General features: G+C 42.8%; 1 protein-coding gene across 16 annotated transcripts in view; it reads left to right on the top strand.

The window, feature by feature from the left end:
* IKZF2 (IKAROS family zinc finger 2) overlaps window positions 1-17,944 on the top strand; it is a 121,803-nt gene that overhangs the window by 82,841 nt on the left and 21,018 nt on the right. For all 16 annotated transcript variants that reach the window (XM_026119044.2, XM_026119279.2, XM_026119358.2 and 13 more), the window contains one exon: window positions 14,681-14,818. In XM_026119044.2, coding sequence (XP_025974829.1) covers window positions 14,681-14,818 — 138 coding nt within the window. The remainder of the gene's footprint in view (window positions 1-14,680; window positions 14,819-17,944) is intronic.

Here is a 17,944-nt window from a genome sequence, read left to right as displayed (position 1 = left end):
TAACCCTGTGTGAAGTTCAAGGAAACTTATCCTGGAGGTTTCCCATGAGAGGGAACTGTGTTTTTACCTGACTAAAGCTGTCTGGAAATTTTCCCATTTTCTGTTTGATCTAAGTGTAAACTTTCTCCACCCGCCGCCCCTCCTTCCTTTCTGGAGTAGTTAGAGAGGTTGATTACACCGAGGATTACACAAGCGATGCCAGTTGCACACATGTTTTGCATAACTGTACCGTGCTGATTTCAGACACGGTGCCCCAAGTTCCCTCCATGCTTTGCAACAGAGAGACAAGATCTCTATCTTCATTCCTGAAGTTGGAGAAATGCTGTTGAGGCCCTGCCTATTGAAACTTCTCAGAGAGCACCTGGTTGGGGCACTCCCCGACCACACGGTTATCTGTGTGCTGCAAAACAGTCACTTTTGGAAAAGCCGCTGCTTAAAGATGGTTCATTGTTTTTGTGTTGAATACGCAGGAGTGGCTGGACCTCTGCGCGAAGTGCTGGGACTGGTTGGTGGGGCAGCATCACTCGGTGGGATTTTAAATGTCAGGCAGCAGAGCTCCCCAGGATGCCTGCTGTGTGTCCTGAGATTTCTCCTGTCCTGTCTCGGCCATAGCCTTTCTGCGTCTCAGTTCCTTTTGCTGGGAAATAGGTACTTTCTTTCTGCTGTGTAAGTTCAGAGCAGAAGGCTTGAGAAGCACAGTCTTCCTTCTAAGCAAATAGGCCCCGGACCGCTGGGAGGTGCGTACAGCGTGTTAGTGCATCGCGGGACAGAGCTGGCCTCGCAGGCAGGCAGAGCCCAAACTACTGAAGAGCTTTGAGCTCTTCCTGGAGAATAAATCACATGTAAAGGATGCACTGCTGAGGAACGGATGATGACATTTTTATACAGAAAAGCTTTGTGGGCCATGGAATCTCTCTCACTTGGATACCCTTCATCTGCATGCGTTTTTCTCGTCTCCTTGGAGACAGTGGCTTGTGTGAGAGCAGCTAGCCTTGGCTAGAAAAGGCCTGACATTTCTGGTTTGTGGGATGAAGCTGTGCTGCTGAGTTTTCCAGCAGCCATAAAAAGCAGATTTCTCTCATGATTTGATAAGAGCGTAAGCGGTTCTGTGCAAGGCTGTCCAGTGAACATCTCTTCTTCATGCCTCCCTAGGGACACCGCTCGAGTCCCTGGCCTGGAGGAGGGGGGGTCGGAAGACCCTCAAGGGGAGTCTAGCGATCTCCGTCCCTCAGATATCAGAAACGTTGAGGAAATGTCTCCCTTCCCTTTCCTTCTTCCGAAGAGCTGAGTCAGCGGGACTGGCATGTCTGGAACTCGGTGGCACTGAGAGCAGGCAGGCTGCCAGCCGAATTACACGCGGCGTCCGAGGGGACACGTCACTTCTCGTGCCTGCTCTCGCTCTGCTCTTTTTTTTCTTTTTCCCTCCCCTTTGCAATCTCCACCCTCTCCCTTTTCTTTTTCCTTGCTGATCCGTGTAGGTGAGTCAGAGAAACCTGCTCATCCACAACCTGTTCCTTCTTGCCAAATCCTGGAGCAGCCCTCCCAGTTTTTGTTAGGTGTCAGGAATAGGTTATCAAAACAAAACCTGATGTAGACAGTGTACTGGGCAGAAAGCACATACTGTAATGAAAATTAAATGCACAGTAAATATGCTATTTCAAATGTGATCCTGATAAAGAGTGATGTCTTGTAGGAGCCACTTTATTCTGTGTTTCATGTGTAATATTACTTTTCTTCCTTTAAAACACCAGGATGGCATGGGGAAATGATTTAAGGCATTAGTAAGAGCACATTTAGGGAGAAATGTCATCTTAGTTCCTCTGCATTTTAAAACAACAGGAGGAAGGAAATTTTCTAGTGGGAAGATAAGCTGTTCACCAAAGTGTTTTTGAACAAAATGACTGGGCTTTCGATATCAGTTGTAGTTGTACAAATCTGAAGGAACTCCATTGATATCAGTGAAATTCCTCAGAGCTTACACTACTGATGTGCTTCTAACCCCAGCAATTAAAAAACCATGAATCTGGATCCTCCAGATCATGATGCCTAAAAACGAGGAGAGTGAATGATGATAAATTGGCCTTTCTTTTTATTTACCTTATGATACTTATTTTGCGAGTGAGGAGGGAGAAAGCCTGCAAGCTAACTTCTCCCTTTGGTCAGCTGACTCCAGGAGCTGGAACCTGAGGAAAGCACAGTGTCGTATCTGGCTTATGATAAAAACCACAGCTGTTAGTAACACTGTAGGATCGGATCTGTCTCAATACCCCTAGCTACATTTCCACAGAGCAGCATCAAAGGATGGATTTTTGGCATGTTGTGTTGGAATGAAGCTGCTCGGCTTCAAAGTGCAGATCATCATCAGTAAAACTGCTTTGTTCAACTTTTATGTGCCACACAGTAAGATGTCCACATTAGCTGTATTATGAAAAATGTATCCATTATGTGACTTCAGCAGCCTTCTACAAAGGAGGAGTTTGTTCCAAGGGCTAATGATGAGCCAACTTCAAGACAACTTCTCAGTTCAGAGACCCGAGAACTCTGCCTTGATCGGCGTGAAGCCCGGGACAGATTTGACCTGGCCAGTGTGCAGTCCCTATGAGAGAATTGCATCATTGGCAGAGAGCAGGGAAAGGACCAGTTTGTATCGGGTAATATACAGCTCACAGTGAGAGGCAGGCCTTGCTCGGGGAGTTCGAGCCCAAGGCAGGAAGGTGGACTGCCCGACCACATTCTGCAGAGCGTGAGCCTAAAATACGGATAAGAGAGGACTGGCCAAAAACATTCAGAACATCAGTGTCGCACGTGGGGCTGAACCCAGACTTCCAGAAACCCTGTCAACTGATTCAGGTAAAAGACTCTCCGCATATCAAGAGAAAATAGTAAATGTAGGAAATAAATCGAGAAAAGAGAGATTTCTCCCTGGTATTGAGAAAATGGGAAGTTTTACACCTTTTCTCTTTCAATTCAGACTTGTCGGAGAAATCACCTCTTTTGAATAGCCTGGTGGAGTTACGGTACGAATTTTTGCTGGTCTTTCATCACGAAATGCAGTTAAATGTATTCAGAGTTTCCTAAATTCCCTGTTTTTACAGAAAACCTTTTAAAAGCATCTCTGGGTATTTAGAGAGCTGTTTTGTGTTCTCCAGCTTTTCTGTCCTTATTTTCAGCCCAAGTAGTTGCTTTTCTTTCCTTCTTTTCTTTTTTTCCCCCCTTTTGGTTAAATTTCACACCCATATTTAATTTCTCTTCTTTTTTGTCTGCTTCTCTTTGAGCCCTGATGCAGTTTTTGAATCTGTCCAGGGCTTGTATTGCAAAACTAATTGCACCAAAAAGAAGCACCCTAAAAACCCAAATCTTTTCCCACTCCCTCCCTTCTAGTTCTCTCAGCTGAACGGACCTAACAAATTCTAAGGAACTGCAGATTTTCTGGAAGTGTTGTTATTTATTGTTTGTGTTAGTAAAGAACTAGGAAAGATATTAAGGCTAACAGGAATTGCTGAATTTTATTACTCAAGAGATTAATGTAGCCTTACTGTCAAACATAGGCACTTCATGTAGAGGTTTTCACTAGAACAGAAGCTGTCCAATAGCCAGGGCTTGTTTCTCAGGGAGCTAAAGAATCCCATCCTCTTTTAAAAGATATGTTTGCTGTTAATTGCTGTTGTGCTGAGAATTGTCCTCCCCCAAAAAATGATCCTGATTTTCCGCTTGCCCCCCAAAACACTGTGAGTAACTTTGAACAGAGAGCAGTCAACACCACACGTGGCAGAAAGATTCCTCTTGTTTGTGACAAGCACGGTGGGGAAAGGTGGGGAAATGTTCATCCAGCCCTTGTGATACCTGATTCATTTGCCTGATGAAGCTTGAGTAAGTGCTTTGTGTGTTGGGCAGAGCTTTTGGGAGCAGTAAGCTGGCCCAGGAAGCCTTTTGCTGGAGGAAACTTCAGCACAAGGTTTCAGATGTATCCAGTGGCACCAGGGCCAGTGCAGGCTGCTGGTGAAATTTCTCACACTTATTTCAAGCTCCTCTGTAACATTGGTTGCCACATTGGTGGCAAATATATACCTCGTCAAGCACATTAGCAGAGAGCAGCAAGAACAGATAGGAAAAGCACGTAAGTAAAAGGAGTCAATCAGCTATTTCTCTGCCTGACCTCGTTTGACACGTATGCAAGAGATGACAAAAACACATGCTTGAATAGCAGATCTTTGAGATGAACACGATGATGTGGGTCATACTGTTGGCTGGGCAGTGGAGGAAGTTTGAATAGAAATTTTAGGGTCCCAAAGGACCCCATTAGTTTCACTGCCTGACCTGTTTTTGGAAGCAGTCCTTTCCTTTGATTCCTTTGATTGACTTCCTTTGATTGCTGGCCTTGATCAAAAGAAGTGAAAACTCCCAACCTCACTGCTTGATAAAGGAAGAGGAGCTGTCAGTGGTATTCCTCCCATGTCACTGCTATCTTCATGACAACTTACTGTTAATACTCTATTTGCAAAACTTTGTTTCTGTCATTGACAAGAAGAGGGGAAAACTTGCTTATGTAAAAGGAAGGAGCTTGTTCTTCCTTAAGGGAAGGAGCTTATTCTCCTGGCTCCTAATTTGAAACATGAAGTTGAAAGGTGGCAGATGCTACTAGAGATGCTTCTTTCTCATGCAGAAATGCGGAGGTAAAACCGTGGAACTCATTGCCACAGGATGAAAAGAAATGCACTAGACGTAAGGGCTTGTTCAGTACTTTTATGGAGAAGGAGGCTACCTAGTGCTGTAGTGTTAAACCGTATATGTTCTCTCTGTCTCTGTATAGTATAAAATAACTGATAACGCTGTGTTTGATACTTCTTGCTTCAAGCAATTCATGGAGTCTATCAGCTTTATAATCAAATGCTAAAGGGCTTCAGCAAGAGGTACAAAGGGGCTGCACTTGGCATAAATAAGAGCTCTAGACAGCTGATACGAATTGGCTTCAGGGAGTCACTTCAGTTTTACTGCCTGTGAAGCTGGCCTGGTGTGTCTGCTTGTTTCACCCACGGGGGAAAAAAAAGGGAAAAGAAAAGCACCTCTGAAGGGAGTGTTTGTCCAGCAGCATTCCTGATGCGAGCGGAGGTATCCCCACCCTGCGCTGCGTGTGCAAGCTGTTCCTCTCCGCTGGGAATGGGTTGCTGCAAAGCCTGACTGGCAAGTGGCGGGTGGAAGTGCCGTCACCTCCTTAAATCCCTTTTTAGCTGCGACGCTGACTGGGAGTGGACGGGACAGGGCAGAAAAGACCAACAGGCCGACCTAAACTTTTTCTTCGTTTTTCCTACTTATTGTGTTACCGGAGCAGGGTTAAAATCAAGAAAGGCCAATGAGTGTATTTTAGAGGATTTGTTGTGTAAACCAATTAACACTTCGCTTATCAAGTTGACTTTAATATAACGTTAAAGGTCCGAAGTGGAGTGGAAAGTGCAGAGCCAGTAAATTCAGTTAAGCTTTAACCTCTCTCTTAAGCCTGTTTCCACCCACATCCAGTTAGTGCCGAGGTCTTGCAGAGAGGAGGCTCGTTTCCGGAGGGGACTGTCAAATTTCAAAAGTCACCTCTCTCTCATGTTCGCTGCGGGGCCTCTCCCCCTTTAAAAGCAAGTTACGGTAAACCTGGCTGCCTTGAAGTGATTTTGAGGCTGGTGAGGTGATAAACGCCCGGTTATTTGTGGACTTCCTGGTTTTTGTTAGTTTATCTCACCACCCCCAGTGCTATTTAAACAGTTTCTTTTTAATAGTATTTAACTGTTTGAGAGTTGCTGTAGAATTCCTGGGAACCCCACCAGGGACAGGTGTGCCTGAAAGCCTGGGAAACGGTGATCTATATGGGCTGAAGAAAGTGGTTCCCATTTAGGGGGCTCGCAGCACGAGTGTGGGACATTTGCTTTGAGATTTTCAAAGCTACGGGGGAATTTGAGAGCTCCGTTACCATTGATAACAAGCAAGAAATGAGCGTCAGGTTCCTTTGGCCAGCTTTGAAGCTCTTGCTTTGAAGGGAGGAGACGTGAGCCAAGCGAAGTGTATGGAAGGAGCTTCTATCTGTAGCAGTATGTGTTTCTTCGGATGCAAAATCAGAGGAAGCAACCTTGATGTCAAATCAAGCTCTTAAAGATGTTTGGCACATCCCTGCACTGTGTCCTGTTCAGTGATGAAGCTGCGCTTTCCTTCCCTTCCTTTTCATAGTGTCTTGAAGAGGTAGGACCCATGTAGGTCCCTCCACCTTCAAGACACTTTGCCCTTTGGCACCTAGAAGCTTGGCAGTGTCTTTGCCCTTCTCTCCCTTTCCGCTCCTTGACGTCCCCCCATCCATAGGCCTTTGCCCCTATGTTTTGCACCTGCTCCCCCAGCTCTGGCCTTCGAGGCGCAGAGCAGAGCGTGAGGAGCAGCAGCAGCTTCCCCAAAGCCGGGAGGGATCCCCCCTCTGCCCTGGCGTGCACCCAGAGCCGCGCCGAGGGCTCGGACCGACAAAGCGAACTCTGTCTTCTGAGCCGCAAAGGAAGAAAACAGGGGGTGTGCGATTCTTGCCTTTCTGTTTTTAAATATTTAATGGTTTCTGAGAGGCTGTGTGACAAAAGCCCTGTAAGTATCTGGATGGCTAGGGAGATTTCAGTAATTATACGTATCGTGCCAGCGAAACGGGAGTTTGTTTGTTTGTTTGTTAAACTTCTGGCACAAAAATGCCACCTACTTATTTATAACCCTCGTGGCAGATTGGAACATTGTTGTATCTGTAAAACTGTGCAGATCAGTTAATAAATAAACACAATCTGATGAATCAGATTAAATAACGGAGCCAATAACCACCAGTAGCTGCAAGATAAATCATAATGAGCTCCTAAAGTAATAAAAGTCTGCAGACAGAAGAGTACAAATACGGACCCTGAATCCTTAGTTGTTTTATGCTAGCGCTAATGTTATATTGATTTACCCCACATCAGATTCTGCCCTGTGCTTTGTATGTAAAGCAGATGCAGAAGCTTGAAAGAGTATGTCCTAACTGGTGTATTTACTTGTCGTGTGTGTGTGTCTGCGTGTGTGTTTTTGTGGTCCATTCTAGCCAAAACGTAGCATGGATAAAGTCTTCAGAGTTTATATATAATCTGACGTTTAACAGCGCTCGCTGCAGAAGATCAAGGGAGGACTTAATGTCATAGTGCAGTATTTCACTGCTAGCCGCTTATTTTACAATACCATAAACAACTGGCAGGTAGATGCAGGTGTCAAGCTGCTGTTTTGCGCCCTGGAGATATTTATAAAAAAAGGCAGGCGTGTCTAGAAAACAAAGGGTGTGTAGGTGTAATGTTTTGCCTTTGTTTTACTGCATGCTTATGTACTACAAGTGTCTGATGGCGTTTCACTGCTGGCTGGCTGGGGCTACTGTAATAGTATGTGTACTTGTCAACAGAAAAAACTTATTTTTGACTGCTGCTGTACAGAAAGTCAGGTCAAGACATTTTTCGCTTGCTAGGAACAGTTGCATATATATATATATATATGTATCAATAGGTAGTTGATAATAATCTTTGCTAAGAGGTACTGGACCATGAGGTCATGAATTGAGAAAAGTTGTCTTTTTCAAGCTCAAAGTCAACAAAGTGGTAGTTGCTTAATGGCATGTATGTAGGTTTCTCCCATTGTAATGCTGCAGTTTGGTTTTTAAAGCCGTTGAGGCTTCCAGAGTGTCTAGAAACTCCTGTAGGCACAGATCCATCTGTGAGATCTCTCCTCTACCATATGACCTGGCGCATCCCTCGCCAATCCTGATACTGGGCCCAAAACATGATAATGTAAAAGTTGCTTGTCAAATGGAGACACTGGAACTCCATGAGGTCCAGAGATCGGTCTCCACCCCATTTAGAAGAGTATTGAATCTTTCAGAGGTAAAATTATGCTTTCCTCTTCACAGAAATTGAAAACCAAAGAAAACATCAAGTCTTGAACAGGTCAACTGTTGGAGGGGGCAAATAATTTGAAGAAGCAACCCATGTTCTCTTACCTGAATTCAAATTACTGTTATGTTTCTTCTTTCTTGCCTTCCCCACCCATCAAGCAGTAAGAGGAGGCTTCCTTTCTAGAGGTCTGCAGTTTATTAATAAGCAGTTTTTTTATTTGTGACCCATGTTTGAGTCCAGTGACAGAGCAGAGCGCTGCAGTGATCTGCAAGAGCTCAGACATGAAAACATACCAGAGGTACTGCTGTCTCCATTTGGTCTGACAAGCATTAAAAATTTAGAAAAAAATTAATGATGTGATTAGAGGTCCGGTTCTTTCTGAAAATCAGGCTGCTTTAAGATGTTACAAGATGAGCACTGAAAAGCGGAGATACCTGATGCCAAGTGTCCTGTGTCTATGTGTTTGTGCGTATTTGCTCTAGCAGTCTAGAAACTTATTTTAGATGTTTACACGTTGTGATATCTGCATGCAGGTTGTCTGGGACAATCTTGGATTAGCTGTGGGACTTGCTGTTATTTCTGAACTCCAGTGTATTCTGATTATTTTGTGTGTGCATGTAACCTCTTGGGGGGGGGATCAAAGATCCCCCATGAATTTCAATGAGCGCGTTTACAGTCATTAAGCACAGCAGTGAGAAACGGCATCGGAGTGGGAGGCAGTTTCCGTGGTAAGGCTACGCGCCGCTCGCAGCCAGCATGGGCTCGGGTCTTTCTTTAATTTTTTTGTGATTAATTTGTTCAAGGGTCTGTTATTCATGTAAATATTTTTGTACATGAAGCTTTGAGACAGGCAGCTCCAAAAAATCAAAAAGTGTGCTGTTTAATTACAGTTAGGAACCGAGGGGACAGGGTACGGCTGATGTATGAATGTTCACTGCTGCCTCAGCCCTCCTGCCTAAGCCCGAGCACCGCGGCAGCCCTCGCCGCGTCTCGCAATTGCTCCCAGGGAATTTGGAGGTGGGAAGGCCCAGAGCAGTTATTACATCCACCCTTTTGGGAACGTAGCACATTTTCTTTTTGTCCTCGGTGGTGTTAAATGTCACTAAGCGAGGGGGAATTTTTCATTTCCCTTGGCTGACCGTTTCATGGCCTAAAAGGACACCTTGCCTGCAAATTGCCTAATACCCCACCTATTTTTTTTTTCTGATTTGATTTTTCTTATTCCCGGTTGATTCTCTACTCTTTGCCATCCTAAATGTCTCCTCCCACTCTTTACTGTTCACTCCCATATCTAATAAAATCACAGTGTATTATTAAGTCCTTAATTTCTCAGTAGAGATATGGGCCATATTTTTCTGTGTCTACCTACTTGTGTGAGCTTCACCAAATTAGCCTCTATGCATCTCGCAAAGTGCATGAGTTCATTTACATGCTGTGAAGAAGGGAATTATTACCTTAATCATAGGTATGAATAATTGAAACCCAGGAAATCAGAATAACTTGCCTGCAGTTGCAAAATTTGTAGCGTAACTAAGAACTGAACCCTACGCTCCCAGGTCCCAACCCAATGCCTTAATCATACTTCCTACTTCTGTATTAAAACTGATCTTAATAGGATAAGTCCCATTTAAGGCAAAGGTCTGCTTCGTGGTAGGTACCATATAACTGCAGAACAGCTCCCCTGTCCCAGACAGCTTCCAAGGGAAGAAAGAAAAAAAGTATTGAATTAATGTTGGTTATGATAGTGACAGACAGTGGATTCTACAGGCTCACTGGTATGGGTAAGTATCAGCCCAAAAGAACGTTTTAACTTCTTCAAACCTTCTTCAGAAAGATTTGATGGAGAATAATGAGGTTTTCTCTAGCTCTGAGGTGCTAGGGGCTGAGTGGGAGTTCACATTTTACAGAAATAAGTCACGCTCAGTATGCTGCTATCAGGAGGACTTCCTTGGACTGAAAGCAGATACACCAGATCGCCACTTAGCTTGGAAATCTTGGCTGGATTCCTTTCTGAGGCCCTGACAAGGCAATAATTTAGAACTAATAAAAAGTTGAAGCCCAGTGTAAAGACTCCAGTTCATTTTAATACCCTCTGAACTGGCCTCAGCTACATAGCACAGATGTAGTTATGCCTTTTCCTATATGAGCTGGGATTGTTAGCGGTCAGACTGTTGCAGGGACTTGCGCTGTGGACAGATGGAAGTGAAGGAGTTCTTCTCTATGCTGCTTCAGGAAAAGATCATGATACCCAAAACAGGGAAATGTGGGAGCAGTTATTCATTGGGACCAACAGTCGGGATAGTTTTGTCACTGATGGTAATGGAGCTGGGATTATCTTGGTGAAGCGTATCGTTGCTCTTGAGCCTGTCCGTGAGCCTTTCTCATGTTCTATGCTTATGGCAAGGTATTACCTGGGATGCCTTGTTATTTCCCTTTGACTTACTTTATATTCTGCTATGCACTTGCAGCTCTTTTGAGAACAAAATGCTGCGCAAATGCCTTACGGGCTCTTCCTCTTTCACTGACCTTTTTTTATGACTTAAAAGAAGTTTCCTTAGGCCCAAGTCTGCTTTCTGTCTTGAATATTGACCTTAGCATTACACCATCTCACCGTCTCTGCATGCAGACTTCTCAGCTATCAAAGTTCACCCACAGGACTCAAAATATTCCTAACTCAGAAATGCTTTGCCTTTTATGTCCTCCTCCTCTTCCCCCTCCTGTCTGCACACCAGCATTTTAATTTCACAAGCAAGCTCTATTTCTCTGTGAATTTCAACGAGTGGTTTACCTGCTTCATGGTAAAAATTCTAGTTTGAATTGAAATGTCTTTTTCACTGTGACTGTCATAATATTTTCCATTTGAAGCTGAGACTCCACTGTGGGTTTTGTGTGCCACATCGTCGTCTGTATGAATCTGTGCTTAAATGTGTGGAAATTCTGACATTTAAGTAAGAAATATAAAGTTTTTTTTCTAATTTTCTTCAAGTCAGCTCCTTCATAGTTATGGCTGTTGGGTTTTGCCCCGTGCCCTGGTCTTTCCCAGTGCAACAACGTATACAAGATTTCTCAAGATTTGGGGCTCGTTTGCGTCCACTGTATTGTGTCATTTTTACGAAAATGAGTGCCGGTAATTTTTTTTTATCTGATTACATACCCTGAAAAGGTGATACAGACATACTTACCCCGCGCCAGGGATTTCCGCACTGACTTTGCTTGGGTGCCATCAGCGTTGGCAGTGGCGGTTATGTGCAGTGCCAGATCTGGTGTCTCTGCACCACGTTCCTCAGCGAGGAGCACGTGCAAAGACATTGATATCCTGGAAGGCAGCTTCTTAGAGAGCAGGCTGAGCCAAACCTTGAACGTCTTCATACACAGACAGTGGTAAGAGCTGCCTGAGGAGAGGGTTTGGAGAGGTTTTTGGCGAGTTATAGCACTGTTGAACTCTGCCTTCAAGTCAGTGGCGTATGCCCTAGGACCCCTTGTGCAAAGTAGCACAAGCCATACTTTTTGTGGGCAAGTTTTGGCTATTACTGTTCATTCACTACACAATTTTTGACCAAGGCTGAATTCTTTCTTGAGCAACAGTTGGCAGTCATGTGGTGGTTTGCTGCGTGGAACAAAGTATGCTGATGAGAAGATCACCAGAATTGAATCCCCTGATGTATTTCTATGTATTACTACTGTGTAATATGAAATATAGAAAAATCTATGCCCACTGGTAGTGTTCAAGTCCACAAATATTTGTATTTTGTCATCAGTTACTTAGATGAGAATAAGGGGGAATTTGCAGCAATTTCAATGACTTGACATTTGTCACAACAACAACAACAACGAGAGCTCTGAAATCAAGACCGTAGCTGCTGTCTCGGGTAGCTGCAGTTTTTACCAAATGGGTTATGAGGGTTATTGGTGACGCAAACTACTGCTACCAGAGCCTGTTTCGTTGTGGCCTTATTTGATCGAGTGTGCTGCAACCCAAGTCACAGTCGTTCTGTTTAATTTTACAACATAAATAAGATTTTTTTACCTGTATTACATACGGGTTACGAACTTGGAAGTGATCGCATCTGTAGAGCAAGGGAAGCCTGAGGATAAGATTTTCAAGTGAACCTAAGGGAATTTTATTCAATTCTACTCAACTGGAGTTTGCAAACTTCATTCTTCACAGTTGTGTTTGAGCAACTTCCAGTTGTGCATTAGGCAACATGACTAACATTTGTCACATGTTGTTTATTCTCTTATCTTCTCCCCAGAGGAAGGAGTGTGTGTGCTGGAGTACTTCTTTCCTTGGGGAGTTATGTTCCTCAAATCCCATAGAATTGCATGTAGAAGTCTTGTCTTTATCACTGCCTTTTATCATCTCCTATGAAGCTTGAAATTTGATGGAATTTGGGTTGCTAGCCATATTAGATGTAATTGGAAAAGCTCAACCTTGTTTTTAAATAGTTTGTGAAATGGTTACAATGCAAGGAACAATGATTTGAAGAGGTGTAATACCAACATTTTTTTTGATTGCAAGTCCATTTATTGTACTGCAAGCTTGTAGGAGAGCTTGTTTCTCTGTGCTAAGCAATACTATACTTAATTAATAGTACCTAGCTCCTCTTCTTGAATAGCTGAAAGCAATCATCCCTTTTGCTTGCGTCTTAAAATTTATCTAAGTTGTTTTGTAACCTAGTATAGTCAAACTGGGTGGCCTAACGCAGTCCTGCTTCAAATCTGTGAATTGAATCCCTTCAACTGCATTAGACTTTTTGATTAGACAACAAGGAAGTTAACTTCTAATAAAGGTATCAGAGTAAGACACATTGATGCCATCTAGATGCATGATGAAACAATGTAATTGTGATAATAAAAGTTTTTCTATTCCAGGGAGCTACCAGTACATTTTCCTAAAGGTGCTTCTTGAATGGGATGGCTAATTTATGTTTAAGGTCTGCGGCTTGATCCAAAACTTATTCATGTTAAGGGCAAATATTCTGGGGATGACAATGAACCTCAGTTGGCCTCAACTGAGATTACTAATAACAGTGCCAGTTATGGCAAAATGTGAGCTAGTGAGCAAAATAAAATAGAGACCACAACAACTGTTTGGTGTAAGACACAATACTTTCCTGAGGATGAACTTTATCTGCCCAAAGTAAAGAAAAATAAATCCACGGTTTGGATACTTACTAAAAGCAGATTTTTTCCCCTCCCATCATAAATTTGGTTGTTTCACCGAACCATACGCAAATCTTTTGAGGACAACAGAAACTTTCTACAAGTACGTTCATTTGATCAAATCCATTTTTTTCTTTTTTCCTCTCTGAAACAAAAAGCCTTTGAAACCTTTGGACCAGCTCCAATATTGAAGGCTCAGGTGTTTTTGTCTTCCACCATATAGGTGAGGTGGGACACACTGTGTTAGTCCTGCAGAGACCCCAAATGATTTCCCTGACTCTGAATCTTTCCTTTTTAGTGCTTCAGCCCCAGTGCAGGAAGCCTTCTGTCTGGCTTCTCGTTGGTTGCGGGTCACCTCCCAGCAGCGTGTCCTGCATTTTCATGCCACTCCATGCTGCAATGGGAGGGAGGTCACCTAGTGACAGCATTGCATTTTGGCTACAATTAATACAGCTTGGATTTCATTTAGTAAATGACGAGTGAAAAGCTGTCAATGTTGGGACAAACCCAGTGGAAACACGTATATTATCCAACGGAGGATATTCTTAAATCCTCTGGCCGGAAACTAAAATTCTTACCAAAGATTTTCAAAACTCTGTGAGAAGTTTGACCTTCCCCATCCCTTAGCTCTGAAAATCTCAGCCTGTGGTATTTTAGGAGGCTCGCAATGCTGACTTAATAGCTCTTTAGTTATTAGAGAATAAATGTTTGTGTTCTGCAAGTTTAAATTATATTAGAAATTTTTATTAGCGTGGCTTGGCAAAATACACTGCTGGCTAGCTCTCTGGCCCCGGGTGAGGCCATTCTTGTGGTTTCTTAATGACATGCTATGAAAGGATACACTTTATGAGAGTCTGGTGCCAGGTTTTGCATGTGTTAAGAGGCATTTGCTATTTGTTCGTATTGCTGCTGAGTGAAACAAAAAGATTGTATTGGAATTAAGTGTTGTGTTCATCTGGCTTTTCCTTGTACTCGGCCTTTTCTCATAGTATCCAGTCTCCACGTATTCCTGGTGACAGCTTGGTTCTGGCATGTAACAAAGACTGTTACCAAAGTCTACTTTCTGTTGTCTTTTTTTTTTTTTGAAATCTTCCCTTAGTAGTTTTGGCAAAATTGTCTCAACCTAACATGAACTTCTCTATGCCACGTAATGGGTTTCCCCGTTCACTGTCTGAAGCAGAATTAGGCCACTGGGGCAGCACACTTTTGCAAAGGCGATTCTTCGTACCATGGGCAAAATGTCTCAGAAGTTTCTTTCCCACGAGACTTGGTGACATACAGTCATTGTTGGGGTGTGATTCAGCTATTTGGCTTGTTTTCCCCGCTGTTGTAGTGTGTTTATTTGCTTTGCAAACAGCAAGTCCGCCTCTTTTTGCCTCCGCTGAAACTGCGTTAGTGTGAAAAACTGATAGAGCGAAGTACCCGGCGGGTGGGAGGAGGTGTGTGTGGTGGGAAAATGGGGCTGGGAGCAAGCTCTGGGACTCAAGTAACCTTTCTTAGGTGTCTTTCCATCTCCCTAGCTGTTTGTTACCAAGATGAGATTTTTGCTGGCAGCAGTGGGTTGCTGCTGATCTGACCTGAAGCTCTTGTTCTTTCCGCAGTGGGTAAGCCTCACAAGTGCAACTACTGCGGCCGGAGCTACAAGCAGCGCAGCTCGCTGGAGGAGCACAAGGAACGCTGCCACAACTATCTGCAGAACGTCAGCATGGAGGCTGCCGGGCAGGTCATGAGTCACCACGGTGGGTGGAAACCGTGTCTTGAGGTCTCTTGGACTTGGAGTGTCTTCTGCGGGTTTTTTCATCTATTTTTATTTCCTGCCTCTGAGCTTTGGATCACTTCCATTCCATAGAGTGCTTAGACTCAAATACGCAAGAGGAGAAGAGACAGGGTAAAGTCCTTCCTCTGTTGAATTTCACAGCAGGGTTTTGCTGATTTTTGTGAAATCAGAATTTCACCTTTTTATACGTATAAATATGCAGACATGAAGGTAAAAAACAAGCAAACAAACAAAAAAAGCAAAACCACAAGTCACCTGTAAAAAGTCACCCTAAAAAATGAACTACGGCATGTATAAAATATATGATCCCCCCGATCTCTTTTCTGATAGTGACTGATAATTACAGGAGCTAAGGATGGTGGAGGTATTCAGAGGTATTCACTCCTTGTAACAGTGAAAATGTAATACTGCATTCTATCCAAAAAAAAAAAAAAGGGGGGGGTGGATTTAAAAATCTTCAGAGCAGGATGGAATTCAACAGTGTTGATGAAAGTAATTATAAGAAAAAAAAGTTTATATGCATTTACATATGTTAGTATTAATACACTAGCTAACACTGCATGTGTTAAAATACAGAAAGACTGAAGATTGCCAAGAAGAGCATTGAAAGAAGGAAATGTCAAATTGCATGAATTTGTTTTCTAAAATTTCTGTAGCTGTTGATATGGAAATATACTCAGCATAATGTCTCAGACTGTAGGGTTGTAGGTTTATCTGTAACACTAAATAATAAATAGCAGTTGTCCAAAACTTGTTACGATTTCATTCAAAGTTAGTATTTCTGAAATGCTGCTGAAACTCTTTGCTTTTTTAGTAGTAGTCATTAGAATTTTGATACTTGAAGTGATTTTAATCTCTTATTAATCAGAAAATATACAAATTACGTTATATATAAATTACATTGTGTATTTTGCTTAAAAAATACCACATATCTAGGAATACAAAAAAACCCTAGATTGTAGCTAAAAGAAAAGTGAAGGGGGAAAGCCACTTTCCACTTTGCTTCATTTTGCTTTTAATTGTTGAGTGTGGTCATAAGGCTTCATTTTGAAATTAATTCTGCAAAAGTTTTGAAAGGTCATTTCTAAAAACATTAAAAAGAAGCTGAAATAAAATACATTCAATGCTTCTAATATGGGCTAATCTTCAGTGAAAAAAAGCACTGACAATTTTAAAGAGTACTTTTTCATGAAAATACTAATCCTGGTAAAGGCATTCAGAACATATGTAATGCATATTCCAAAAATATTCAGACACCTCTATTAAGTAATTACTATTTTTTTAGCCACCTTGGAGACTAAAATCAACCTTTAAAATTGAATAGATAGCTTCAAAGATGTTGCAGTTTGTGATTAGCTACTTCTGGCCCGATGTTATGCTTGTAAAAGTCAGCGAAAAGACCAGTTTCAGGGCTTTGCTCTTTGCAGGTACCTCTTGTGTGCTTGGATGTTACGCAGAACGCTTAGTTGACAGGAGTTTAACCACCTTTTCCCTTCACAACAAAATTATACGGCCTACACTCTACAAAGGTGTACCTGTCTGATTAACTGGCTAGGTGGTGATTTTGGTCAGAAATAAGGATGTAAGAGTAAGGCAATTACATGTCTTTTGGGAAGTATGTCTTCAAGTGAGATTTCTCCACAGAACATAGTTGGGACATCCAGAACATTTCTGAGATGACATTATGGAGAATCGTCACAAATTCTGCTCAATTTCTAGGTTTATTATTGAGTTATTTATTAAAATTGGGCTTACTATTGTTGATACTGTACTTCTGAGGAAATGTAAAGCTTTTTCTAAGCTGATTAATGCTATGACACTAAGGGTAAGTCCTTCACCTTGTCTGCCCAGGGAAGCTGGAATGACTGAACTCGCACTGATTTTTTTCTACCAGTGGAAGTTAAACCAGTGCAAACCCCATGTGGACAGTCACTTTATTTACTGCATGACTGACTTTGGGCTTAAAATACAAATGTTCACACAGCCTCTTCATTTGTCTTGACAAAATTAGCTTAAAACAGCACTTTGAATTTAACTAATGCCTCTTTCTCCTCTTGACAAATCTGCCTAAATCTCCCCTGGTGGACATTTAAGGGATGCTGGATCCACTCTCATCGTTGTGCTGTTTAGCTCGGGCAGAGTGAGGACAGGCAGTGACGGGGAGCTCCAAATCCATTTGTGAACCAGTAATAGATCTCACCTAGCATCCCCAGCACTCCGACCTAGGAAGCTAATTATGGGAGAGGCTCACGAACACCACCCAGTATGGGTCTGCAGCACTTCCTTTCTCCTGGGAGTGTAAAGGCACGAGGGAAGAATTTGCCATCGATTACACTGCCCTTTGTTTAAAGTTAGGTCTTAGTCTAACCCTGAAAAATGTACTAGTTGCCTTCCCTCCCATGCTATGCTTTGAGAGGACAGCCTTGAGGACGAGTGAGCGTATTGTTAGGAGATTTTGACGGTTGGTTTCTTTCACATCACATTGGAGCTAAGCTCTCCGGAGTCTCTTTCACAACGCTGTTACAGTATTTTATTTTTGCTGAGTGTTTTGACGAGTGCCCAGGTGGGAGGATTAGGTTGTCCGGACGCCTGCTCCATTTCCTAAAACGAGTAGCTTATATTGCCGCAACGAGTGCCTTCAACAGAGCACTCCAGTCTGACGCCTGTTGACAATTTTGACACCACTCTGCGCAGGACTGCTCTTGACAGTCTTCCTGGGGTGCAGAGGAAGACACTTGAGTATGAAAATTCTTTGGAGTAGACCCAAAATGAACTGAACTGAGATTTTATAGAATGGGTAGAAGTGGAGATTTTCTAATATCCACCAGTGTTGTGCTTTAAGGACCTGGGTGGCGGTGCTGGGTCTCCACCATTATTGCCAGTGTTTTCTATTTGTTAAAATACTTTTTGGAGAGGTGAATTGCCCCAGTCAGTGGGGGGCAGCCCTGAGAGAGTTTGGATTTTTTCAAACTTTGTGCTCAACCTGATCAATTCATGGGCACATTATACCCATTTCCTGGGGAGTTTTCACTGGGGCCTGATGAAGCCTTGAATTTCAAGTATCTTTGTCTTGCCAGTGGCTAGATGG

Source organism: Dromaius novaehollandiae, chromosome 7 (genome assembly GCF_036370855.1).
Source record: "Dromaius novaehollandiae isolate bDroNov1 chromosome 7, bDroNov1.hap1, whole genome shotgun sequence".
In the NCBI taxonomy this organism is placed as follows: domain Eukaryota; kingdom Metazoa; phylum Chordata; class Aves; order Casuariiformes; family Dromaiidae; genus Dromaius; species Dromaius novaehollandiae.
The sequence above is the reverse complement of the archived record's forward strand: the minus strand, read 5'-3'. Positions and strand labels throughout refer to the sequence as shown.